At 47.3% G+C, this 19425-nt stretch overlaps 1 protein-coding gene across 4 annotated transcripts in view; it reads right to left on the reverse strand.

The window, feature by feature from the left end:
- Nucleotides 1–3020: 3020 nt before the first annotated feature.
- Nucleotides 3021–19425, reverse strand: part of NPAS2 (neuronal PAS domain protein 2) — a 189325-nt gene continuing 172920 nt past the window's right edge. For 3 of the 4 annotated variants that reach the window (XM_047781417.1, XM_047781418.1, XM_047781419.1), the window contains exons 16-21: nucleotides 18327–18473; nucleotides 12073–12243; nucleotides 9791–9966; nucleotides 9285–9377; nucleotides 5690–5852; nucleotides 3021–3670 (exon numbers count right to left, since the gene is read on the reverse strand). In XM_047781417.1, coding sequence (XP_047637373.1) covers nucleotides 3503–3670; nucleotides 5690–5852; nucleotides 9285–9377; nucleotides 9791–9966; nucleotides 12073–12243; nucleotides 18327–18473 — 918 coding nt within the window. In that variant the 3' untranslated portion in view covers nucleotides 3021–3502. The remainder of the gene's footprint in view (nucleotides 3671–5689; nucleotides 5853–9284; nucleotides 9378–9790; nucleotides 9967–12072; nucleotides 12244–18326; nucleotides 18474–19425) is intronic. The other variant, XM_047781420.1, reaches the window with a different exon arrangement.

Consider the following 19425-nt stretch of genomic DNA (forward strand, 5'->3'; position numbering starts at 1 on the left):
TCTATCTGTAATCTCTTTTCATAATTGGGGAAATTTTTTTTGTAAATTCCTAAATATCGACTCATCTGTTGTTTAGGTAGTATGTGATTAATATGGGAAATGTTGACAGTGTAATGGTTAAAAGAATGCTAATTGATACCTTTTTAAGATCAATAAATTGGACATTAAATGACTTACAGTTAGTGGTGATGTCTTTCCAGGTACAAAATTCCCTCTGACAGAAATGAATTTACCAGCGTGGAGGATAAAGATTTTCAGTTTGTGTCGATGGGTGGGTCATGGCACCACTGAAAAAAATGGGGACATTGGGAGAGGGTAGTTGGTTTTAAAGGATATTGAGTCACCCACTGAATTAAATTCAGGAACTTTTAAGTGTATAAACATTGGAGTATACATTTTAAGGCATGCATTACTTTAGTGAATATGCTAACAGGTTACCCTGCTTCTGCCATAACTGGACATTGTCTGGTTAGGCAAAAATCCTAAGGAGATTTTCTTGTATTGTTTCTAATGAGCTTTTATTTTTCCCAAGAAACTAAAGCTTTTCCACAGATGCCATAAGGCTGGATATTTCAGCTATTGAATCAACCATGTTATGCTTTGAGAAGTATACTGTTGTTTGTCTTGGTCATGTGCATTGTATAAAGTTCAATGTATGAAGTGCCTTGTATGTGTCCAAAAAAAGCTACATATGGCATTTCTCTAGGGGATCTAAATTAGTTATATCTCTAGGTTATTGATGGCTGACTTTAAAACTGTCAGGCTTCACATCAAGTGAGGAGAGAAGTTGAAGCAATTTTGTACCCAGCACCCACATTTTACCAGATAAGTTGGCAAGAGTACAAAATGTCATGGCTTAGAACAGTATCATAGTTGACAAGTACACCATGTTGCCTATATAAACAAAAATTTCAGACTAATTGAATGGATGTTAATTGCCATTAGAGACAGAAGATACTACATTTTAGCTGAGTTAGTTTAAAATATTCTAAGACTTGGTATATTCCAGAGTTCACGTTTCAGTCACTTAGCTAAGCCTTTATAGTTTTCCAAATAGAAAGGTTATGGCTTTTCAGGAACCAGGACAGGGTTGCAAAATACTCTTTTAGTGAGCAAAGTTAAATGAATTAAAAATTTAGGGATTAAACTTCTGATGTTCTGTGGGTTTAAAGAAATATTACCCAACAGGAGTTTCTGAGTTTATCCAGACTCTGAACATGTCAGATTTAAGCAGCATTAAATTAAATTAGCGGCATGACCTACTCCACCTTCTGCTAATGGATTCCAGCTAGATAATCCTAGGACACAAATATGCTGTTGCCTGTAAAAAAAAAAAGTTTGTCCTACTTAGAAGTACAGATTCTGACAGCCAATGAAAATACAAATTCTTTTATGGAAAAATCAGATGGATAAACCTCTGAACTGACAAAACAGTTCAAAGTACTTAATCCAATTTCACTCAAACTTTTTGTTTCAAAAAGAGGGTTCATTTCTGGTTCCTTTAAAGAAAAATAATCCTAATATATGTTAGAATATTTAGACTTACCTTTATTCAGGAATATGGCACTTGTGTAAATGATAAACTCCTTTTGATGTATTGATATGGCAGCCTCTTATACCATCCCCAGCTGGTCCTGGCTGTAGAACTGGGAGAGCTTTCCCTATTTCACAGCTTGCAGAGAGCGCTCTGCAGATCGTTGCCATCTCGAGTCTCAATCACGGTGTGCCAGGGCACCCTCACAATCACCGTGCTGAAGCTTCCACGAGCAGCTTCTGTGTTGGCAGAAGCTGCTGTAGTATTTCCCCCATTCACCGGACATGTGTACACATCTCCACAGACACACAAACCCTGGGCACATCACTGGTACCTCTGTGCTGACAGGCAGAGCCCCTAGAGCTCCAACCCAGGTGAACTTAACAATAGGCTACGAATGCTTTGGTGGATAATGGCTTGATTATCTCCACGGATTACCTGGGTCTCCAAGTGGAGATGTTTCTGGGAATGTTTTCTGTTTTTGTTAGTTTTGCTGTCATTTCTACACCAAACCCTTTTTTTTTTTTTTTTTGCCTTTAAAACAAAGATCAGGAAACTTCTGGGCTGTTCCAAAAACCTAAGGCTATTACGTGGCTTGTTGCTTGCTTCCATCTTTTCCGTATCTGTAGCCTTAGAAACATCATAAAATTAAAAAAACTTTACTGATGAAAAGATGTATGCAGGCATACAGAACAAGGGACAGAAATTGCCTCCAGAGGAAATCGTACAAATTTGTTAATTTATTACAAAATGTCCATTCACAGAAATACACAAGAAAAACTTTTTATCCTTTTATATTTGGGAAAGGAACTGGTGTCTTAGATACAAAATAATTTACACATAATCCATACAATTTTATTTTATATAGAAATAGGTCATTATTACAACAGCTGTACAATTCACTACACTTCCTCTTATAATTACATAAAATCTTTTCTTTAGAAACCTCTCAACATAACAAAACATACAAAAAAAGCAAAGTGCATTTTGAAAAGGAAACTCCCATCTTCGGTCTTATCAGGAAAGATCCGTAGAAAGATGCAGCATTCTCACTCAGAGGGCCAGCTCGTGGTGGGGGTCCGGAGGACCTGCCTGCCGCTCCACAGACCTGTCTGGCTTTTGAAACCTCCCCCTTCAGAGTCCTCAATAGAAATTCCAGAACCCAGCTGCGTGATTGTGCTTTGCTTTGAGTCCGCCTTTGTAGTTGCAATCACCCAAGTAAACAGGAAACAGTCCAGTGTTATGTTAGAGGGGAAAAAATCACCAGAATAGTGTGGGGTGCAGAGCCTGATTCCATTAGGGTTGAGGCCACGGGGTGTGGGGCTGCAGCCTGGTGAACAGCCACCAGCTTAGCCGTCTGATTGGTGGGCTGTTTTTGTTACTGGTGTCTCCAAATAAAGTCAGGAGAACTTACTCTTTTCAAAATCGGAAAGTGCCTAAGTTATTTCCGTGTGCAGCTGTGCAAAGTAAAACAGAAACAATCATCTAAAAATAATGAAAAAGCATCTCTTTATTCTCTCCCTTCAACAGATCTCTGACGCAGTGCTTCTCGAATGCAGTGGAAAGAGGATCTGCAGGGTGAGGACCAGTAGCGCGGCGACAGAGGCGCAGGGGGGCTGGCGCGGCGGGGCGAGATGCGGAGAGATGCGCCTTCGCTAAGGTGAGCGGAGTGATGCGCTCCCGCGGGGGCGCGGGGCCGTCCGGGTATGGCTGTAGAGTGTGGCCGAGAAGCCCAGGGGCAAGGGATACACAGCAGGCGTCCCCGCTCCCTTTCTACGTGCTGGCCTCTGCGCCCGGGGATGGTCCCCATCCGGGAGCTCTGAAATGTAAGCGGGGCGCACGAAAGCCTGGGGCTGTCCTTTAAACTCCTCTCCCCAGCTCCGTGGCCACCCCCACCCCCACCCCCTTGTCCGTCCATTGGTTAAAGCTGATGTGACCAGACTGAGGTGCCGGGGCACTGCCGGGGCACTACCGGGGCGGCTGCTGGAGGCCTGAGGACTCAGCCAGGCTGCTGACCCTTCGGGTTGGGCGCGCGGCGGGGGGTGGCGGGTAGCCCAGGGTCCCTGGCTGTGGCGAGTAGGTGGAGAGAAGGAGCGAGTCCTGCCGCTCGCTGTGCAGAGAGGTTGGCGCCTGCACCTGGAAGGAAAGGAAAGGAAAGGGCTCCAGTGAAGGTTCAACGATTCAGGGTCTCCTCCCCTGAATGGCTGGGGCGGTGATGCAGATGGCGGATCAAAGGACTGTCCTTCCCAGCTACGGTCTCTCGGGGAGGTCCTGGTGGGGAAGAGTGGACATGGAAAGAGGAAGCTGAGGCTCTGCCCGTGGTTGTGAGCTACGAAGGTCAGCACCAGGGGTTCCTCCTGGCAGGCGGGGCTAGGCTGCCTCGAATGGTTTCCTGAACACGTGTGTATGATCTCCAGGTAGCCTGTGTGTTTTTCGATGTTGGAATCTGAGACCACATGCACATAACTGGTGGGGCAGAATCCACACACGTATACAATCTACATACTTCTCACCAGTGATTCTAGAACTACTTCCAAATACTGCCATTGCCCAGCATCACTAGGAAGCATCCTAATTTGAAGCTCAGAAACTTCACCTGGAAACTTCAAGGTTAAGTTTGGAAGCTTCTATCTCATCCTCCGCTGTTCCCATCCTTAAACTCTCCCCTTCCCAGTAACCCAGTCTGCTCAGGCACACCTGCCCCTCCACTGCGCTCAGGCTGCCTCTCTTGCCAGGCCAGGACCACCGTCCCCCCACCTGCACCTGGCCAGCCCCACTCCAAGCATCTCCCAAACACCCGGCTCTACAGCAGTCCTTCCTCCACTGGAGGCCTCCCAGCCATGGTATGCCGCTGGGCAGGGCCTCAGGCCTGGCCACCCTCTGCGAGATCCCCTTCCTGGAGCTCCAGGCCCCCAGCATTCCTTAGCCCTGCCTCTCAGGTGGAACAGGTGCCTGCAAACATGTTTGCTGCTCTGATGAAGGAATGGACAGAAGCCCTTTAACTGCCCCACTTCTCACCTCATGGGTTCCCATCCAAAATCACTGCAGGGTCCTGTGAGGTGACAAGGTAGGCAAAGCTGAAGTTGCCCCCCCCCCCACGCCTAGGGGTGGGGAGGTTTGAAAAGCACACCCCGGCTGGTTCAGCAGCCTGGGAATCAATGTGGTCTAGACCTTGTGGAGGACTCTGCAGCTCAGTCACCACACGCTCATCCATGGCTTTGAAGGTGCCTAAGCTGGGCAGGTTTTGGCCGAGGGGTGGGGAGGTCGGAGCAAAAGCCACACCCTGCACTGGAGGCTGGAGGCCAGGGAGGAGGCCCCACAGGACAGGGTCAGGGCTGGGGTGGAAAGGGGTACCCGGGCACGAGAGGGAGTAAGACGTTTCTGTCTCATCTGAACCTCCAGCCACTGGCTCTCACCCCCGCTCCTTCAGCAAACTTAGCACTTGCTTGAAGTAAGAAGTGACAGCAATAAATATGCCCCACATTTTTCTGGGAAGCCCTAATCTCATGCCACATTATCACATGTATTAAGGAAGTTTGAGGAATCTTCAAACATGATTTAATTTTATATTTGTGTGAGACACTGCATATAAACACACTAACGAGTCCAACAAGCAGAGGAACTGGTGTCTTATTTTTGCTCTAAAAAATCTGGAGTTCCCACTGTGGCTCAGCAGTTAACAAACCCGACTAGGATCCATGAGGATATGGGTTCTATCCCTGACCTTGCTCAGTGGGTTAAGGATCCAGCATTGCCGTGAGCTGTGATGTAGGCTGGCTGCTGTAGCTCCAATTGGACCCCTAGTCTGGGAACCTCCATATGCTGCAGGTGTGGCCCTAAAAAACAATAAATAAATAAATAAAAATAAATAAAAAGTAAAAAATGGATACCATAATAAAAATGTTTTAAACAGCCCTTTTAGCACCTAACCACATGAGGCATAAGAGCTGATTCTAAATCTCTCACACTGTATATACACAGACTATCAACTGTGAGCATCAAAAACTTTAGAACCTACAAAGATTCAAATATGACTCTGTCGGGGGCTTATTTTCATCCTGAGGACATGAACCCCATTGAAAGAAGAGGAGGAAGGGCCTGCAGGCCCAGGCTGGAGGCTCGGCCCTGTCTCCCCCTCCCCAGGCATGGCCCCACCTGCAGAAAGTGCGGCTGCTGCTGGGTCTGGGCTGGCTTCAGGGGTGATGGCTGGGAGGTGGCGAAGCTGGGGTGGAGACCCATCAGCAGGACGGGGGTCGAGGCGCTGCTGCTGGTGGTGTGCACATCTGGGTTTTGAAACACAGCCTGGCTCTGTGGATACCTGTTTGGTGACATGTGGAAGAAGACAGACCTTTAAGAAAAAGCTCTTGGAGTTCCTGTCGTGGCGCAGAGGTTAACGAATCCAACTAGGAACCATGAGGTTGCAGGTTCGATCCCTGGTCTTGCTCAATGGGTTAAGGATCCGGCGTTGCTGTGAGCTGTGATGTAGGTCGCAGATGCAGCTTGGATCCCATGTTGCTGTGGCTCTGGCATAGGCTGGCAGCTACAGCTCCAATTAGACCCCTAGCCTGGGAACCTCCATATGCCGTGGGAGCGGACCAAGAAATGGCAAAAAGACAAAAAAATAAATAAATTAATTAAAAACTCTTGACGTGACCCCAGGAACACAAGAAACAAGAAGAAAAACAGACTGGACTTCATTACAGTTAAAAACTTGGTTGCATCATGGGAACTATCCATGCAGTGGGAAGGCTGCTGGAAAATACCTTCAAAGCATATATCTAATACATCCGGATTATAGATACAATTCCTACAGCTCAACACCCATGACAAATATGAACCTGATTAAAAAAGAGGCAAAGGGGAGTTCCCTGGTGCTCTAGGGGTTAAGGATCAGGTATTGTCACTACTGTGGCTCAGGTTGCTGCTATGTGGCTCAGGTTGCTGGTTTGATCCCTGGCCCAGGAACTTCTGCATGCTGCTGAGTTTGGCCAAAAGAATGGCAGGGGCGGGGGGAGGGGGAGGGCTTGAATAGACATTGCTGTAAAGAAAAGATACAGATGGCCAATAAGCACATGAAAAGATGCTCATCATCATTTGTCATTAAGGAAACAGAACTCAAAATTGAAATGAGACATCACTTCACACCCATTACGATGCTGTAATGAAAAAGACAGAACTGTAAAGGGTTCTAGTCTGTCCACATCCTCATCAACAGCAAAAGAAAAAAAAATTAAAATTACCATTACCATGTGATCTAGCAATTCCACTTCTGGGTATATGCCCCAAAGAAGTGAGAGTGGGGAACTAAAGGAGATATTTGTACATCCACAAGCAAAGCAGCATTATTGACAGTGGCCAAAAAGCAGAAGCAACCCAGATGTCCGTCAATGGATGATGGATAAACCAAAGGTGGTCCATACGTACAGTGGAATACGATCAGCCTTAGAAAGGAAGGAGATGCTGACACAGTGTACAACGTGCGTGAGCCTTGAGGGTGTTGTATGGAGGGAAATAAGCCAGTCACAAAATACAAATACTGTATGAGTCCACTTAGAGGAGATTCCCAAGAGGAGTCAAATTCACAGAGACAGAAAGCACAAGGGTCGTTGTCAGGGGCTGGGGGCAGAGGGAATGGGGGTTAGGGTTTAATGGGGATGGAGCTTCCGTTTGAGATGATGAAAAGCTCTGCTGGTGGACAGGGGTGAGGGTGGCACACCAATATGGAGGTGCTTCATGCCACTGAAGTGTACACTTAAAGATAGTGAAAATGGTAAATTTCCTGTACATTCTACCACAATAATTTTTTTAAAGGGTACTTGGTGATAATGGTCCAATAACAAGGGGAAGGCCATTTGGAAAACACTAGAAGAGCAAAGACAAGGAACAGATATTTTAAAGATACTATAGGAGTTCCTGTCATGGCGCAGCGGAAACGAATCCATCTAGGAACCATGAGGATGAGGGTTCAATCCCTGGCCTCACTCAGTGGGTTAAGGATCCGGCATTGTTGTGAGCTGTGGTGCAGGTTGCAGATGTGGCTCAGATCCTGCTTTGCTGTGGCTGTGACTGTGGCCTGCAGCTGTAGCTCAGATTCGCCCCCTAACCTGGGAACCTCCACATGCTGCAGGTGTGGCCCTAAAAAGCAAAAAATACAAATAAGTAAAAATTTAAAAAGATAAAATAATAAATAAATAAAAATAAAGATACTATAGAGAAGGCTTATTAGAATTAGGACCGTTATGTCTCTATATGCATCATTGGTAACAGGCACTGGCGAATCCAAAACTCCCCTGAAAGGGCCTCCCCATGTGTGGGAGACAGACTCGGACACACCCCAGAAGATGGAGTGTTAGGTCATGTCTGGAAGAGACAAGGGGGAGGAATGGGGGAGGTATAAATTATTGGGTTGACCGAAGGGCACCTTAGAGTTCCCAGAGGAAAGAATTTCCATTTTTGCCTAGTTCAGTGCATTTTAAGCATCTCTGGAAAGCCATGTAACAAGATTCTTTGTTTCCACTTATCTGGATCACTTACAACAGTTGAAACCCCAAACCAACCTTCCCCCCACCCCTCCGCCTAATTAAGAGCATCCTCAGAGAATTTAAAAGCTGTTTCCCTGCAGTGCACAGACGCCTCCCTCCCCCCCACCATCGTGGGGTTTTCATCGACGTACAACCTACGTACAGACCCCACCCCTCAGAAATGCTCAGTAACCGTCGCTGTTACTATTATCACTGGCTGAAGTAGGACTTGGGAGAAAGGACTCTGAGGGGAGAGCCCGAGATGGGGGGGTGGCTGTAAGGTCCCCAAGCGGGGGCTGGAGTAGGGGGAGGTGGGTGGCCTCATTAGCTGGCACCATCCCAGTGAACTTCTGACCCAAGTTAAACCAGTGTTTATATGCAAACGGTATCTGCTTCATTTCAAAGGCTAGACACTCTTTCCCAGTAGCTCTTCAAGTATTGGCTTCTCTGTCTCTGGTAAGCTTTGTCCCTGGTAGTTCAACGGCTAAGGAAAGCCACTTCTGCTCCAGGGGATTGCAAGTGAAGAGCCGGGGGAGAGGGAGAGAGAAGGTTTGTGCCTGGGAGAGCAGCAGGTCCCACGTCTGCAGCGAGTCACAGGCTGGGGCACTGCACTGGAATCACAGAGTAGGTGAGCTGGGTGTGCCTGTGGAATTTGCCAGCATTGGTGCCTTTTACGTGGGCTGTTACCACTTAGACCTGCAGAGATGCTGCTAGACAGTGACAAACTTGGCATGTAATTGTTTCATTTGGGTTCTGTCCTAAACCTGGGGTGGTGACAGTTTTTTTTCTCTCTCTCTTTTTTTTAAAATTTCTTCTTTTTAGGGGTGCACATGCAGCATATGGAAGTTCCCAGACTAGGGATTGAATCGGAGCTGCAGCTGCCAGCCTACACCACAGCAACGCCACATCTGAGCTTCATCTGCAACCTATACCGCAGCTCATGGCAACATCGGATCCTTAACCCACTGAGCGAGGCCAGGGATCAAACCACATCTTTCATGGATACTAGTCAGGTTCTTAATCCATTGGATCACAACGGGAACTCCCAGTTTTCTTTTTTTCCATGGGCAATGGAGAAAGAAAAGCTAAGAGGAGGAGTTCTTTCCAAGGGCGTGGGCACACCTGGACCCTGCCTAGAGTGCCAGGCTCACAGACCCTGCTAGCCTGGGACCACTTAGGCGGCTCTCTGCATGTCCCACCTCCAGCCCCAACACCCCACGGCCACCTACTTGACTTGCTGTGCAGCCCTGCCAAGCTCCGAGGGCTGCCTGGCATCACAGGACCCGGGCATCATGGGCTGGATGGGTTGGCTCAGTAACAACCTTGGAGCAGAGGAAGAGATAAGTGGGACACTGATCAGTACCCAAGCCACAGACTGGCCTGCCCAGCACCTGCCCAGCCCGCCTGGGCCCCTTCTGGCCGACTCCCATTCCCACAGGGCCGTCTGTGTTCTTAGAGGACCATTAACACAGCAGGTCTTTCCTCTGGCCATCAAGACCCTCTCCTTGCCATTTCATTAGCTGAGATTAATTGCAGAGGCTTTAGAGTCTAACCATTTGACCTCTGCCTCCACGTCCAGGAGAAAGGAGGGCCAAAAGGAATGGTGTAAAACTGCATCTCTGTTAGCCTTCCAGCAAGGACAGGCCTACTGCTGCCTCAGGGCCTTTGCACTGCCTCTATGTGGAATGCTCTTCTCCCTGGTACCTGTAGGCCTCCTTCTCTCATCCTTCCGTACCTGAGCTGCCGGTCATGGCTGAAGTCTGGGCTGGGCTGGCACTGGCTGGCATCCTGGGAGGCGGAAGCAGGTGTGGTCAGGCTGAGAGCTGGCGGGAGCACAGCTGCCGTGCTGCTGAACTGGGGTGTCAAGCTGTTCCCCTGCATCATCTGTGAGCCTCTCACTGGCTTTGGACCCTAGAACAACCACAGTAACAATAAAGGTAAACTTTCCACTCAACTCAGCAGTCACCTCCCCAGAACATCTTTCTTTTACCCACCTTACCCATTCCGCTCACTTAGGACCCAATGACTGTTAATTGAGTTACTTTGTTCTTTTTTTTTAAATAATAATTTTTTTTTCCGTTATAGCTGGTTTACAGTATTCTGTCAATTTTCCACTGTACAGCAAGGTAACCCAGTCACACATACCTGTATACATCCTTTTTTCTCACATTATCATGCATGTGACCATCATCATAAGTGACCAGATGTAGTTCCCAGTGCTAGACAGCAAGATATTTTGCTCTTGTGACTATCTTTCCCATTGACTGTAAGCATCTTAGGGATTCTTTAAATCCCCTGGGCCCTGGACAGAGCCAGGCTTGCAGCAGGCAAGCAACACATGTGTGCTGAGTGGAACTACTTCCTGCTTCACCAATTCCACTCCTGACATGTGGACCTGCTTGCTGTCTCTCTAACTCACCTCCTGCCTCAGGGCCTTTGCACTGCCTCTATGTGGAACACTCTTCCTCCTGGTACCTTTGGGCCTCCTTCTCTCATCCTTTCAGTCCTTTGCTCAGATATGACCTTCTCAGGGAGGCTTTCTCTGGGCACCTACTTATGCCTCCCGCCCTTCCCCCACCTTCAGCAGAGTTCCCGCATCACCATGTATCATTGTGTGACTGTCACTTGTTGGTCTCCCTCTCTCCCCTAACCTGGATCAGAGAGTCCTTTTTCCTTTTCTCTTTCATTCCCTGTTGTCCGTCAGTGCTAAAGACTCAGTGCCTGGCACACTTTTGTTGACTGAAATCATAAATGAAGGAGCAAAGGAGCCTTTGCTTTTGCTTTTTGGATTTTCCACTGTTTCACTGACTCCATTCATATGACAGCACCACTATGTTTTAATGCTCAGAGATTTTGCAAACTCTCTCAACATAGATAGTGTAAATACTTCCTCAGTTTTTTCCAAAACATTCTTAGCTAGTCTTATCCCTGGACCTTTAGAACCAGAGGCTACATTTTAAAGTAAAACTCTTAAATCTGGGTGAAGATGGAGAAACTGTCTTATACATGGACTTCTCCACATTTCATTGTAGGTCATCTGTTGACCTCTCAGAGCCCACACTAGGCTAGAAGCTCCTTGGGGTCAAGGACAATCGTCATTCATCTTTGTTTCCCTGTGGGCTGGTGAATAACCGGAGCCCAGCAGCTGTTACTGAATCCATGACAGCATGCAGCTTCAGGAGAGGCTGGATCCCGCCTTCTGACCTGTGACGGTCCAGAAATGAGAGCCCAGGACTTCTCGGTTCCATTGCCCTCAAGTGCCACCGACTGCTGGTGACCCTGTCAGACTGCAAGATCTACTGGTGGCTTACAGTAGGTGGTCATGGCTACAAGGGTAGGGCTGGACAGGGAATCTGGGGGACCAGGAGGGGCACGGTGGCCCTGAGGAAAGGGACAGTGAACACAAGTGGGTAACTGTGTTCTCACACTGATAATGGAGAACACCAGGGGTCAATGGTGGGGGCCGAGGACCTGTGTGTGGGGACAGGACTGTCAGCATGAGTGTCCACCTCCAGCCCAGCTCAGGATCTGAGCTGAAAGTTTCAGCTGCATGATACCTTTAAGGCATTTTTTTTTTTTTTTTGGTCTTTTAGGGCCGCACTCGCGACATATGGAGGTTCCCAGGCTAGGGGGCCAATCGGAGCTGCAGCTGCAAGCCACAGCCACAGCCACAGCCACAGCCACGCCAGATCCGAGCCATGTCTGTGACCTACACCACAGCTCATGGCAATGCCAAATCCTTAACCCACTGAGTGAGGCCAGGGATCGAACCTGCAACATGGTTCCTAGTTGGATTCGTTTCTGCTGTACCACGCTGGGAACCCCTAAGGCATTTTAATGTACTGATAAAACATGGGAGGAAACAAGTAGAACTTGGGCCTTCAAAGTGACTTGAAAGACAGAAAAGAAAACCCCCACCACCAGCATCTGGCCCAGATTGTGGTGGAAACAGGTTTCCAGTTTACATGGCCTGGTCCACTGGGGGCAAGGGCTGAGTCTGCAGATGAATGCATTTACCTCGATTGCTATCACGCTCGATTCTCTGAGCAGGTGCTGGCCTGTGGCCTGGGCAGGAGCCATTTGGCCTGGAAGCTGAGGGCTGGCCACAAGCTGGGGCTGGGGGCCTGGGCCCGACCTCTGCTGGGCGCTGTTGAAGCTCAGGGATACAGCTGGCTGCTGCAGAAACATCTGGAAGCAGAACAGGCACACCTTTCAGGTTGGGGTCACGGTGCCCTCACAGGCCTGTACCTCCTTTGAATACCCTGTCCATGGCGGGAGATCAGCTTTCTCGCTCTCTGCCCCTGCCTGGAAAGTGTCGTCCACTCGATGGGAGACACCAAGTGCCCATGATGCCACCAGCCCAGGGCACGGCCGGGAGAGGGGCAGCGGGTCTGAGGGATGTCGACCCTGCCCTCAAGAAGGTTCTAGTCTAGCAACTGGGGTCTAACAGTGTGAAAGATGCCAAGACCCGGATATGAAACGATGTGTTCAGCCTGGGTTGCCTTAACTGTTTCTTATTAGAAAGAGAAGCATCACATAAATGACACCATAATGGTGGCAGAGGGTCAGCTGACCACTGGTGTGGGCATATCATCCTGGCAGTAGGCCCTGGGCCCGGTCTCGAATCTCTGACCAGTGACCAGGGTCTGTCCCCATCCTGCAGTTGGCATCTTTCATCCAGTGTTCCCAGCGGACAGGGAAGGTCTGCGCCCATTACTCAGTGCATCTGCCTTCCCAGGGAGGCAAATAAATGCCAAGGATAACAGAACATGAAGTCCATGTGCTTTAAATGATGTTCACAAATATGCTTTACAATCACCACGATAATCTCTGTTATCTAAGCTGTCTCAGACATTCAAGAGGCTGTGATATGTTAGTCTGGTAGGGTTTTTTGTTTTGTTTTTTTTGTCTTTTTAGGGCCGCACCTGCAGCATATGGAGGTTCCCAGGCTACGGGGGAGAATTAGAGCTGCAGTGACTGGCCTACGCCACAGCCACAGCAACACCAGATCCGAGCCGCATCTGTGACCTCCACCACAGCTCATGGCAATGCCAGATCCTTAACCCACTGAACGAGGCCAGGGATCGAACCTGCGTCCTCATGGATGCTAATCACATTTGTTTCCACTGAGCCACAATGGGAACTCCGGGGTTTTTTGTTTAAGACATTCCCACAGCATGCAGAAAAGTTCCCGGGAAATGAACCCACACCACAACAGTGAACAGAGCCACAGCAGTGACAGCACCAGATCCTTAACTGCTATGCCACCAAGGAACTACATAGCCTCGTAGTTTTAATGGAAAAAGTTTAAGAGGATTTGACTAAGTTTGTAAAGAGCACTTATGCAGTTATGAGAACCTTGGTCTTCCTCATTTATTCATTTGGTGTATTCGACTTAAAAGAATTCCTTAAGGGCTCAGAAAGATTTTACTTCTTGGGTTTATAAGTCTGCCTGGTTAGGTATGAAAGATTCAGAGACATTTAAATTGCAAATTAATGGCTTTGGTAGGTAATGCTGATTATGTACTGTTAGTTTAATTTATAAATTAAATGTACATGAGCAAAAACCAGTAAAAGCATTGCTATTTTTATCAGTCAGTAGATTTGTAATCTGTGAATGACTCTAAAGGCTTAAGAAAAACAACTTTAATAATTTTAATAATAATTTAAACCTAAGACCTGTAACTAGCTTTGTTTTTCACCTGTGGCATATGGAGGTTCCCAGGCTTGGGGTCTAATTGCAGCCATAGCTGCCGGCCTACACCACAGCCACAGCAACACCAGATCCTTAACCCACTGAGCGAGGCCAGGGACTGAACCCTCATCCTCATGGATCTTAGTCGGGTTTGTTAACTGCTGAACTACAAGTAACTAGCTCTTTTAACAAAAGCTCCTTGTGGGCATTAAGAACTGGTATTATGCGTACCAGATTCTTGGCAAGCAGTGTTCTGTTCCCTTTTGGGCACTTAGCTTGCAGTTCTTTCTGCAAACATCTGGCGCTTTAACTCTGATTCCCATACTCAGTATAACCTCACCCAACTTTATATACAGTACAGAACTGACATGCTGACATTTGCCAAGTGAGAGAGCAGTTTGCAAAAGGCAGAGGTGGAACCAAGTCAGGCAGATGCTTAAAGATCAGATAGTTGAAGCACTTGCTGTTGGGGGGGACTGAGCCATGTCCCAGAGAACTGAGGTTGGGGGGTGGCTGGGCTAGGGCCCCACCTCGTGCCCATCCCACTGAACCACCTCATTTCCCTACTTTCCTTCACACCCCACCCCCACCCAAAAAAGCCTGCCGTTTTGAATGAAGGCTCTTGGTCACTTCAGAAGTTAAAAAGAATTTTCTAGGTGTCCGTCCTCTCAGCTCCAATGCCCAAATATTTAGGATTAGTGCTTTATGCAGTCTCAGATACCTGGTGTGTTTATGGCCCAGGGTAATTTGCACTTCAGCAAACAAAACAACTCCCCCAAACTCAATAACATTACCTTTTTCTGGTAGGATACAATTTACCTTCTGATTAGAGTTCAGATAAATGCAACCTTTATTTATGACAGGCAGTATAAACTAGCTTAAATTGGACATGCTTCAGTTCAAATTCTAACCCCACCATGTACTAGTGATAGGACCTTGGGCAATTTTCATAACTTTTCAAAGCTGTTATTTGTTTCTTCACCGACAAAACAGTGATATTAACAACACATACCTCATAAAGTATTAAGTGGGATTTATGCTGAGGCATAATAGTTAGTGCTCAATAAATGTCAGATAATAACAATAATATGTAAAATGAAAAAAAGGAGCCCCTTTTGCTCCTTTGCCACACCGGACATATAAAACTTATCTGAGAAGTGAAGAGAATAAATAAATGAATTGACAAATAGATTAAGCTTTTGCTCAAAAAATAGAAATTATTTCTCCTTGTGTTATGGCAGAGACTGCTGGGTCTGCTGCTCTATGCCACTGATGCTCTTTGATGGCAGAAACCCTGCCCTGTTTTATCTCAGTATCCCCACAGTGCCTAACCAAGTGCCTGGCACATAATGGGTGTCTGCCAGATGGGTGGATGCATGGAAGGATGGAGGGATGGATGAAAGAACCAATACTGATTTGAGGACATCACAGGTGTCCTTCTAGGTATTTCTTTGAGTCGCCAGTAGAGGGCGCAAATACTCTCAAAAATAAATTAAGAAGCAGCCTGGCACAGACTTCGGGGGCTGGGGGTGGGGGCGGGATGATAATAGCTTTTCAGCAGAACAGCTCTTTGTAGCACCCTTCAGGACCCTTCTAGGTGCAACTATGATGCCATAAGAACCTCTCCCTCATAGTCCAATCTTTTTTGGGGAAAAAAAAATTATATGAAGCCAGCATCTCAATAAAAGCTCCAAGCCAACAGAGTAGGTAGGAAAGTGCACTGAAGTTGGGACAAAGGACTTTTTCAGGGTGGGGTGGGCAAGGCAGGGGAGATTTGCTGCTGTGCACATCCATGCCTCAGCTTTAGCGACAATACAGTATAGAATTTTATGGCTTAAGAATGTGTTTGTTTTTTGTTTTTCTTTTTTGGGCTGCACCCTGTGGGCCGTTCCCAGGCTAGGGGTCTAATAGGAGCTGCTGCAGCTCAGCCGCCAGCCTACGCCACAGCCAGAGAAATGAGGGGTCAGAGCCACATCTGTGACCTATACCACAGCTTGTAGGAATGCCAGATCCTTAACCCACCTAGCAAGGCCAGGTACTGAACCTGTGTCCTCATGGATACTAGTTGGGTTCATTAGCACTGAGCCCATGTCCTTATGGATGCTAGTTGACAGGACTCCAGGGTCAGTTATACAGAAATATGAGAGACACAGTTCCCTAATTTCAAGTGGATAAAGTCACTAAAGGAAAAAAAAAAATACTCTAATTTTCCAGAACAAACCAATCCTACACTCACACGTGGTTTTTCACTGTTCTTACATGCCTAGCTTTACAAATACTTATTACTAGAGAACATTTTCATAAGTTTGTTTTGTTTTGTTTTGGTGGGGTTTTTGTTTGTTTTTGTTTTTGTTTTGTTTTTTTGCTTTTCAGGGCCTCACCAGAGGTAGATGGACGTTCCCAGGCTTGGGGTCGAAGCGGAGCTACAGCTACCAACCTATACCACAGCCATCTGCAACCTACAGCACTGCTCATTGGCAACGTCAGATCCTTAGCCCAATGAGTGAGGCCAGGGATCGAACCCACAACCTCATGGTTACTAGTTGGATTTGTTTCCACTGAGCCACATTGGGAACTCTGAGAACATTTCATAAGCACAGAATATAGATATTGTATAATGAAACCCCATGCATCCTTACTAGACTTCAGAAATTATCAGTGTTTTGTTCTTATTTAATCTACCCCCCACTTTTTGGAGAGGGAGGGGTGGGGTAATTTTTACTTGCTTATTCTTTATGCTTGACTCAGGTATTTTTTTTTAACATATTTTGGCTAAATATTTTGGAAGGTATTTCTTTAAACCCTTAAACCTGCACAAACATGAAGAAAGACTCTTTGAGGACTTACTCTCTGGTTTGATGATCTGTGGTTTTTCCAAGTTCGCTGGAAAATTCCACTGCAAAGATAAGGTCATGTGGGAGGGACAACTGGGGCCTGGTTCCCACGTTCATCCCTTACAAAACTCTGGTTCTAGACTTGGGGGTCCACAAATTGCACTTGTCATGAGGAAGAAAAAGTATATAGCTCTTCAGGCCAAGGAGTGAAAGAGATAGCCTCGTGTCCCTGACATTTTAGACTTCAGCTTTCATGTGGAAAAGAGAAAAGTCTGGGCTCTGAGCCGGATGTTCAGCTGCCTACCTTGATTTTAGCAGTTCCTGGCTTAATGCCCCCTTCCTGTTAGTGTAAAAATTCCATTCAAGTAAATGGATTCAGGAGTTCTAGCCTTGGACCCAGGATCCGTGATAAAATATGCCCGTTGGGAAAGAATAAGCAACAACTAACACCTTGATGACTGCATATCTTTTCACATAAATGCGGCAGTCTTCTCCCTCCGCAATCTGGGGCAATTTGGAAGTGTCCCTGCAGCGGTGGGGGGAGCACAGGGTTGTGGGCGGAGCGCGGGGCTGTGGGCGTGGCGGGGTGGTTCAGCAGCCTGCGCACCTGTGAGCCTGGTGGCGGGTGTGGGGCTTGGCTGGGCTCTTCGCCTTCAGGGAGGGCAGGGCGAGAGGGCTGGCTCTAAGCATCTCTCTGCCTCCCACACCTCAGCACCATCCTGCATTCACCTCAGCTCAGGGCTGCGAACGTGGGGTGTTTCTGTTTGGATGGTGAGGAAGTGGGAACAGCAGTGCCGGAGCTCCAGCCACCTCCCTCAGGGGTCTCTTCTGCTTCTGTCTATCTCCCCTAAGTGGATGCCAGTGCTTACCTCTCTCAGGGCAGACTCCAAGGTGGGCTATATTACGCGGGGTCAAAAGAATGCACTTTGGCGAAAAATATAGCCCTGGACTGACTTAAGCAAAATTGGTTTAAAAAAAATTATCCTTGAAAGCTAAATATATAAATATTTTATATAAGATATAAATTTTTTCCTCCAAAAAGAATCTCTGGAAAGGATTCAAAGAAGTGATATCTGAGGGTTGGGTGGGTCACAGTTAAAAGCAGCTGGAGTTAAGCACAGTTAAGAACACACAGAATTTCCCTTTGTGGCTTGCAGCAGAAGCAAATCTGACTAAGAAACTTGAGGTTGTGGGTTTGATCCCTAGCCTCGCTCAGTGGCTTGGGGATCCGGCATTGCCATGAGCTATGGTGGAGGTCACAGAAGTGGCTTGGATCCCATGCTGCTGTGGCTGTGGTGTATGCCAGCAGCTGTAGCTCCAATTCAACCCCGAGTCTGGGAACCTCCATATGCCAGAGGCACAGCCAGTAAAAAGGCCGGAAAAAAAAAAAAGCACCCAGAATGCCCCAAATGGCATGCCACAAATGGGATGGCTTGGATCCAGGCTGGTGTCAGTGCAGGGTGACCAATTACCAAACACATGAATGAAAGTGCAGGTGATGCAGGAAATATGTGCCCAGCAGAGTGAGGCTGGGTGAAGAGGATGTCATGAATGTCACATGGCCGGGAGCTGGGGATGGAGGAGGTGGGATTTTTTCCCTCCTACTTAGCTGGTGGATGTTTCCATACATTTGGCAGGCAGGGCTCAGAAAGGCGGCAGAAAGAGGTCTTGGAGGAAGTCCTGCCTGCTCTGAAAGGGTGGACAGAGCTCGGCGGACCACTGGCCCGGGGAGGGGGCATCACCTGGACGTTGGAGTCCTGGACCAGGCAGAGCTGCTCCTGGATCTTGTGGAGCTCTTCCTGCTGCCACCGGATGTTGGCTTGCAGGATCCTCGTCCGCTGCTCCAGCTGGTCTTTGATAGTCTGGAACATGCTGAGCTGTGCTGAAAACTTGAGGGTGGGGTCAAAAAACAACCAGATGAAAGAGCTATTTCAGCCTTGCAGACAGATGCTGCTGTTGCTGCTCTGAGCAGTGCTGAGCACTTTCATTTCCGGTCCCTTACCCATCTTTTTCAGCATCCCTAATGAACGACCCACAGTTGGGGGGGCTTGCCCGCCAGTGAGCAGGGGCTTGGGATGAGGACTAGCCATCCCAAGGGTCTCTCAAGCCCACCGGAATCTGCAGGTCTAAGTTATTGTGCTGCAGACTGGGAAGGCTACAGAATTGGGACATGATTTTGTAAGCAGCGCAGAGCTTATAAGCGGATATTCCAAATTGGGTTGGACGGACAGTTGGTTTTGGAGAGGAAGGAGTGTCAAAAGCAGGGTACCAGAATTTGCAACATGATGTGATCTTGGAGGGCATTAGGCTAAGTGAAATAAGTCAGCCAGAGAAAGACAAATACTGCATGATATCACTTATATGTGGAACCTAAAAAAATACAACAAACTAGTGACTATAACAAAAAAGAAGCAGACTCACAGATATAGAGAACAAGCTAGTGGTTACCAGTGGAGGGAGAGGGGCAAGATGAGGGTAGGAGATTAAACAGTACAAACGTGTAAACTAAATAAGCTATAAGGATATACTGTACAGCAAAGGGAATAAAGCTAGTATTTTATAATAGAAATAGAAAATAACCTTTAAAAATCATGAATCACTATGTTGTATACCTGTAACTTACACGATAGTGTACATCAACTATATATCACACACACAAAAAAGCAGGGCATCAGAGAGCCCCCCTCCCTTTTTTTCTCTCATCATCCAATTGACATGCAAATGACAATCTGCCTGTGACAGCTTCACATGTAATTCTGGGTCCTATCAATGTTCTAAATCTGGTCCTGGCAAGTGGGGCTCTTATGGAACAATTCACAAACCACTTGATAGTGCTCCAAA

This window comes from Phacochoerus africanus, chromosome 5 (assembly GCF_016906955.1).
Source record: "Phacochoerus africanus isolate WHEZ1 chromosome 5, ROS_Pafr_v1, whole genome shotgun sequence".
NCBI classification, from domain to species: Eukaryota; Metazoa; Chordata; class Mammalia; order Artiodactyla; family Suidae; genus Phacochoerus; species Phacochoerus africanus.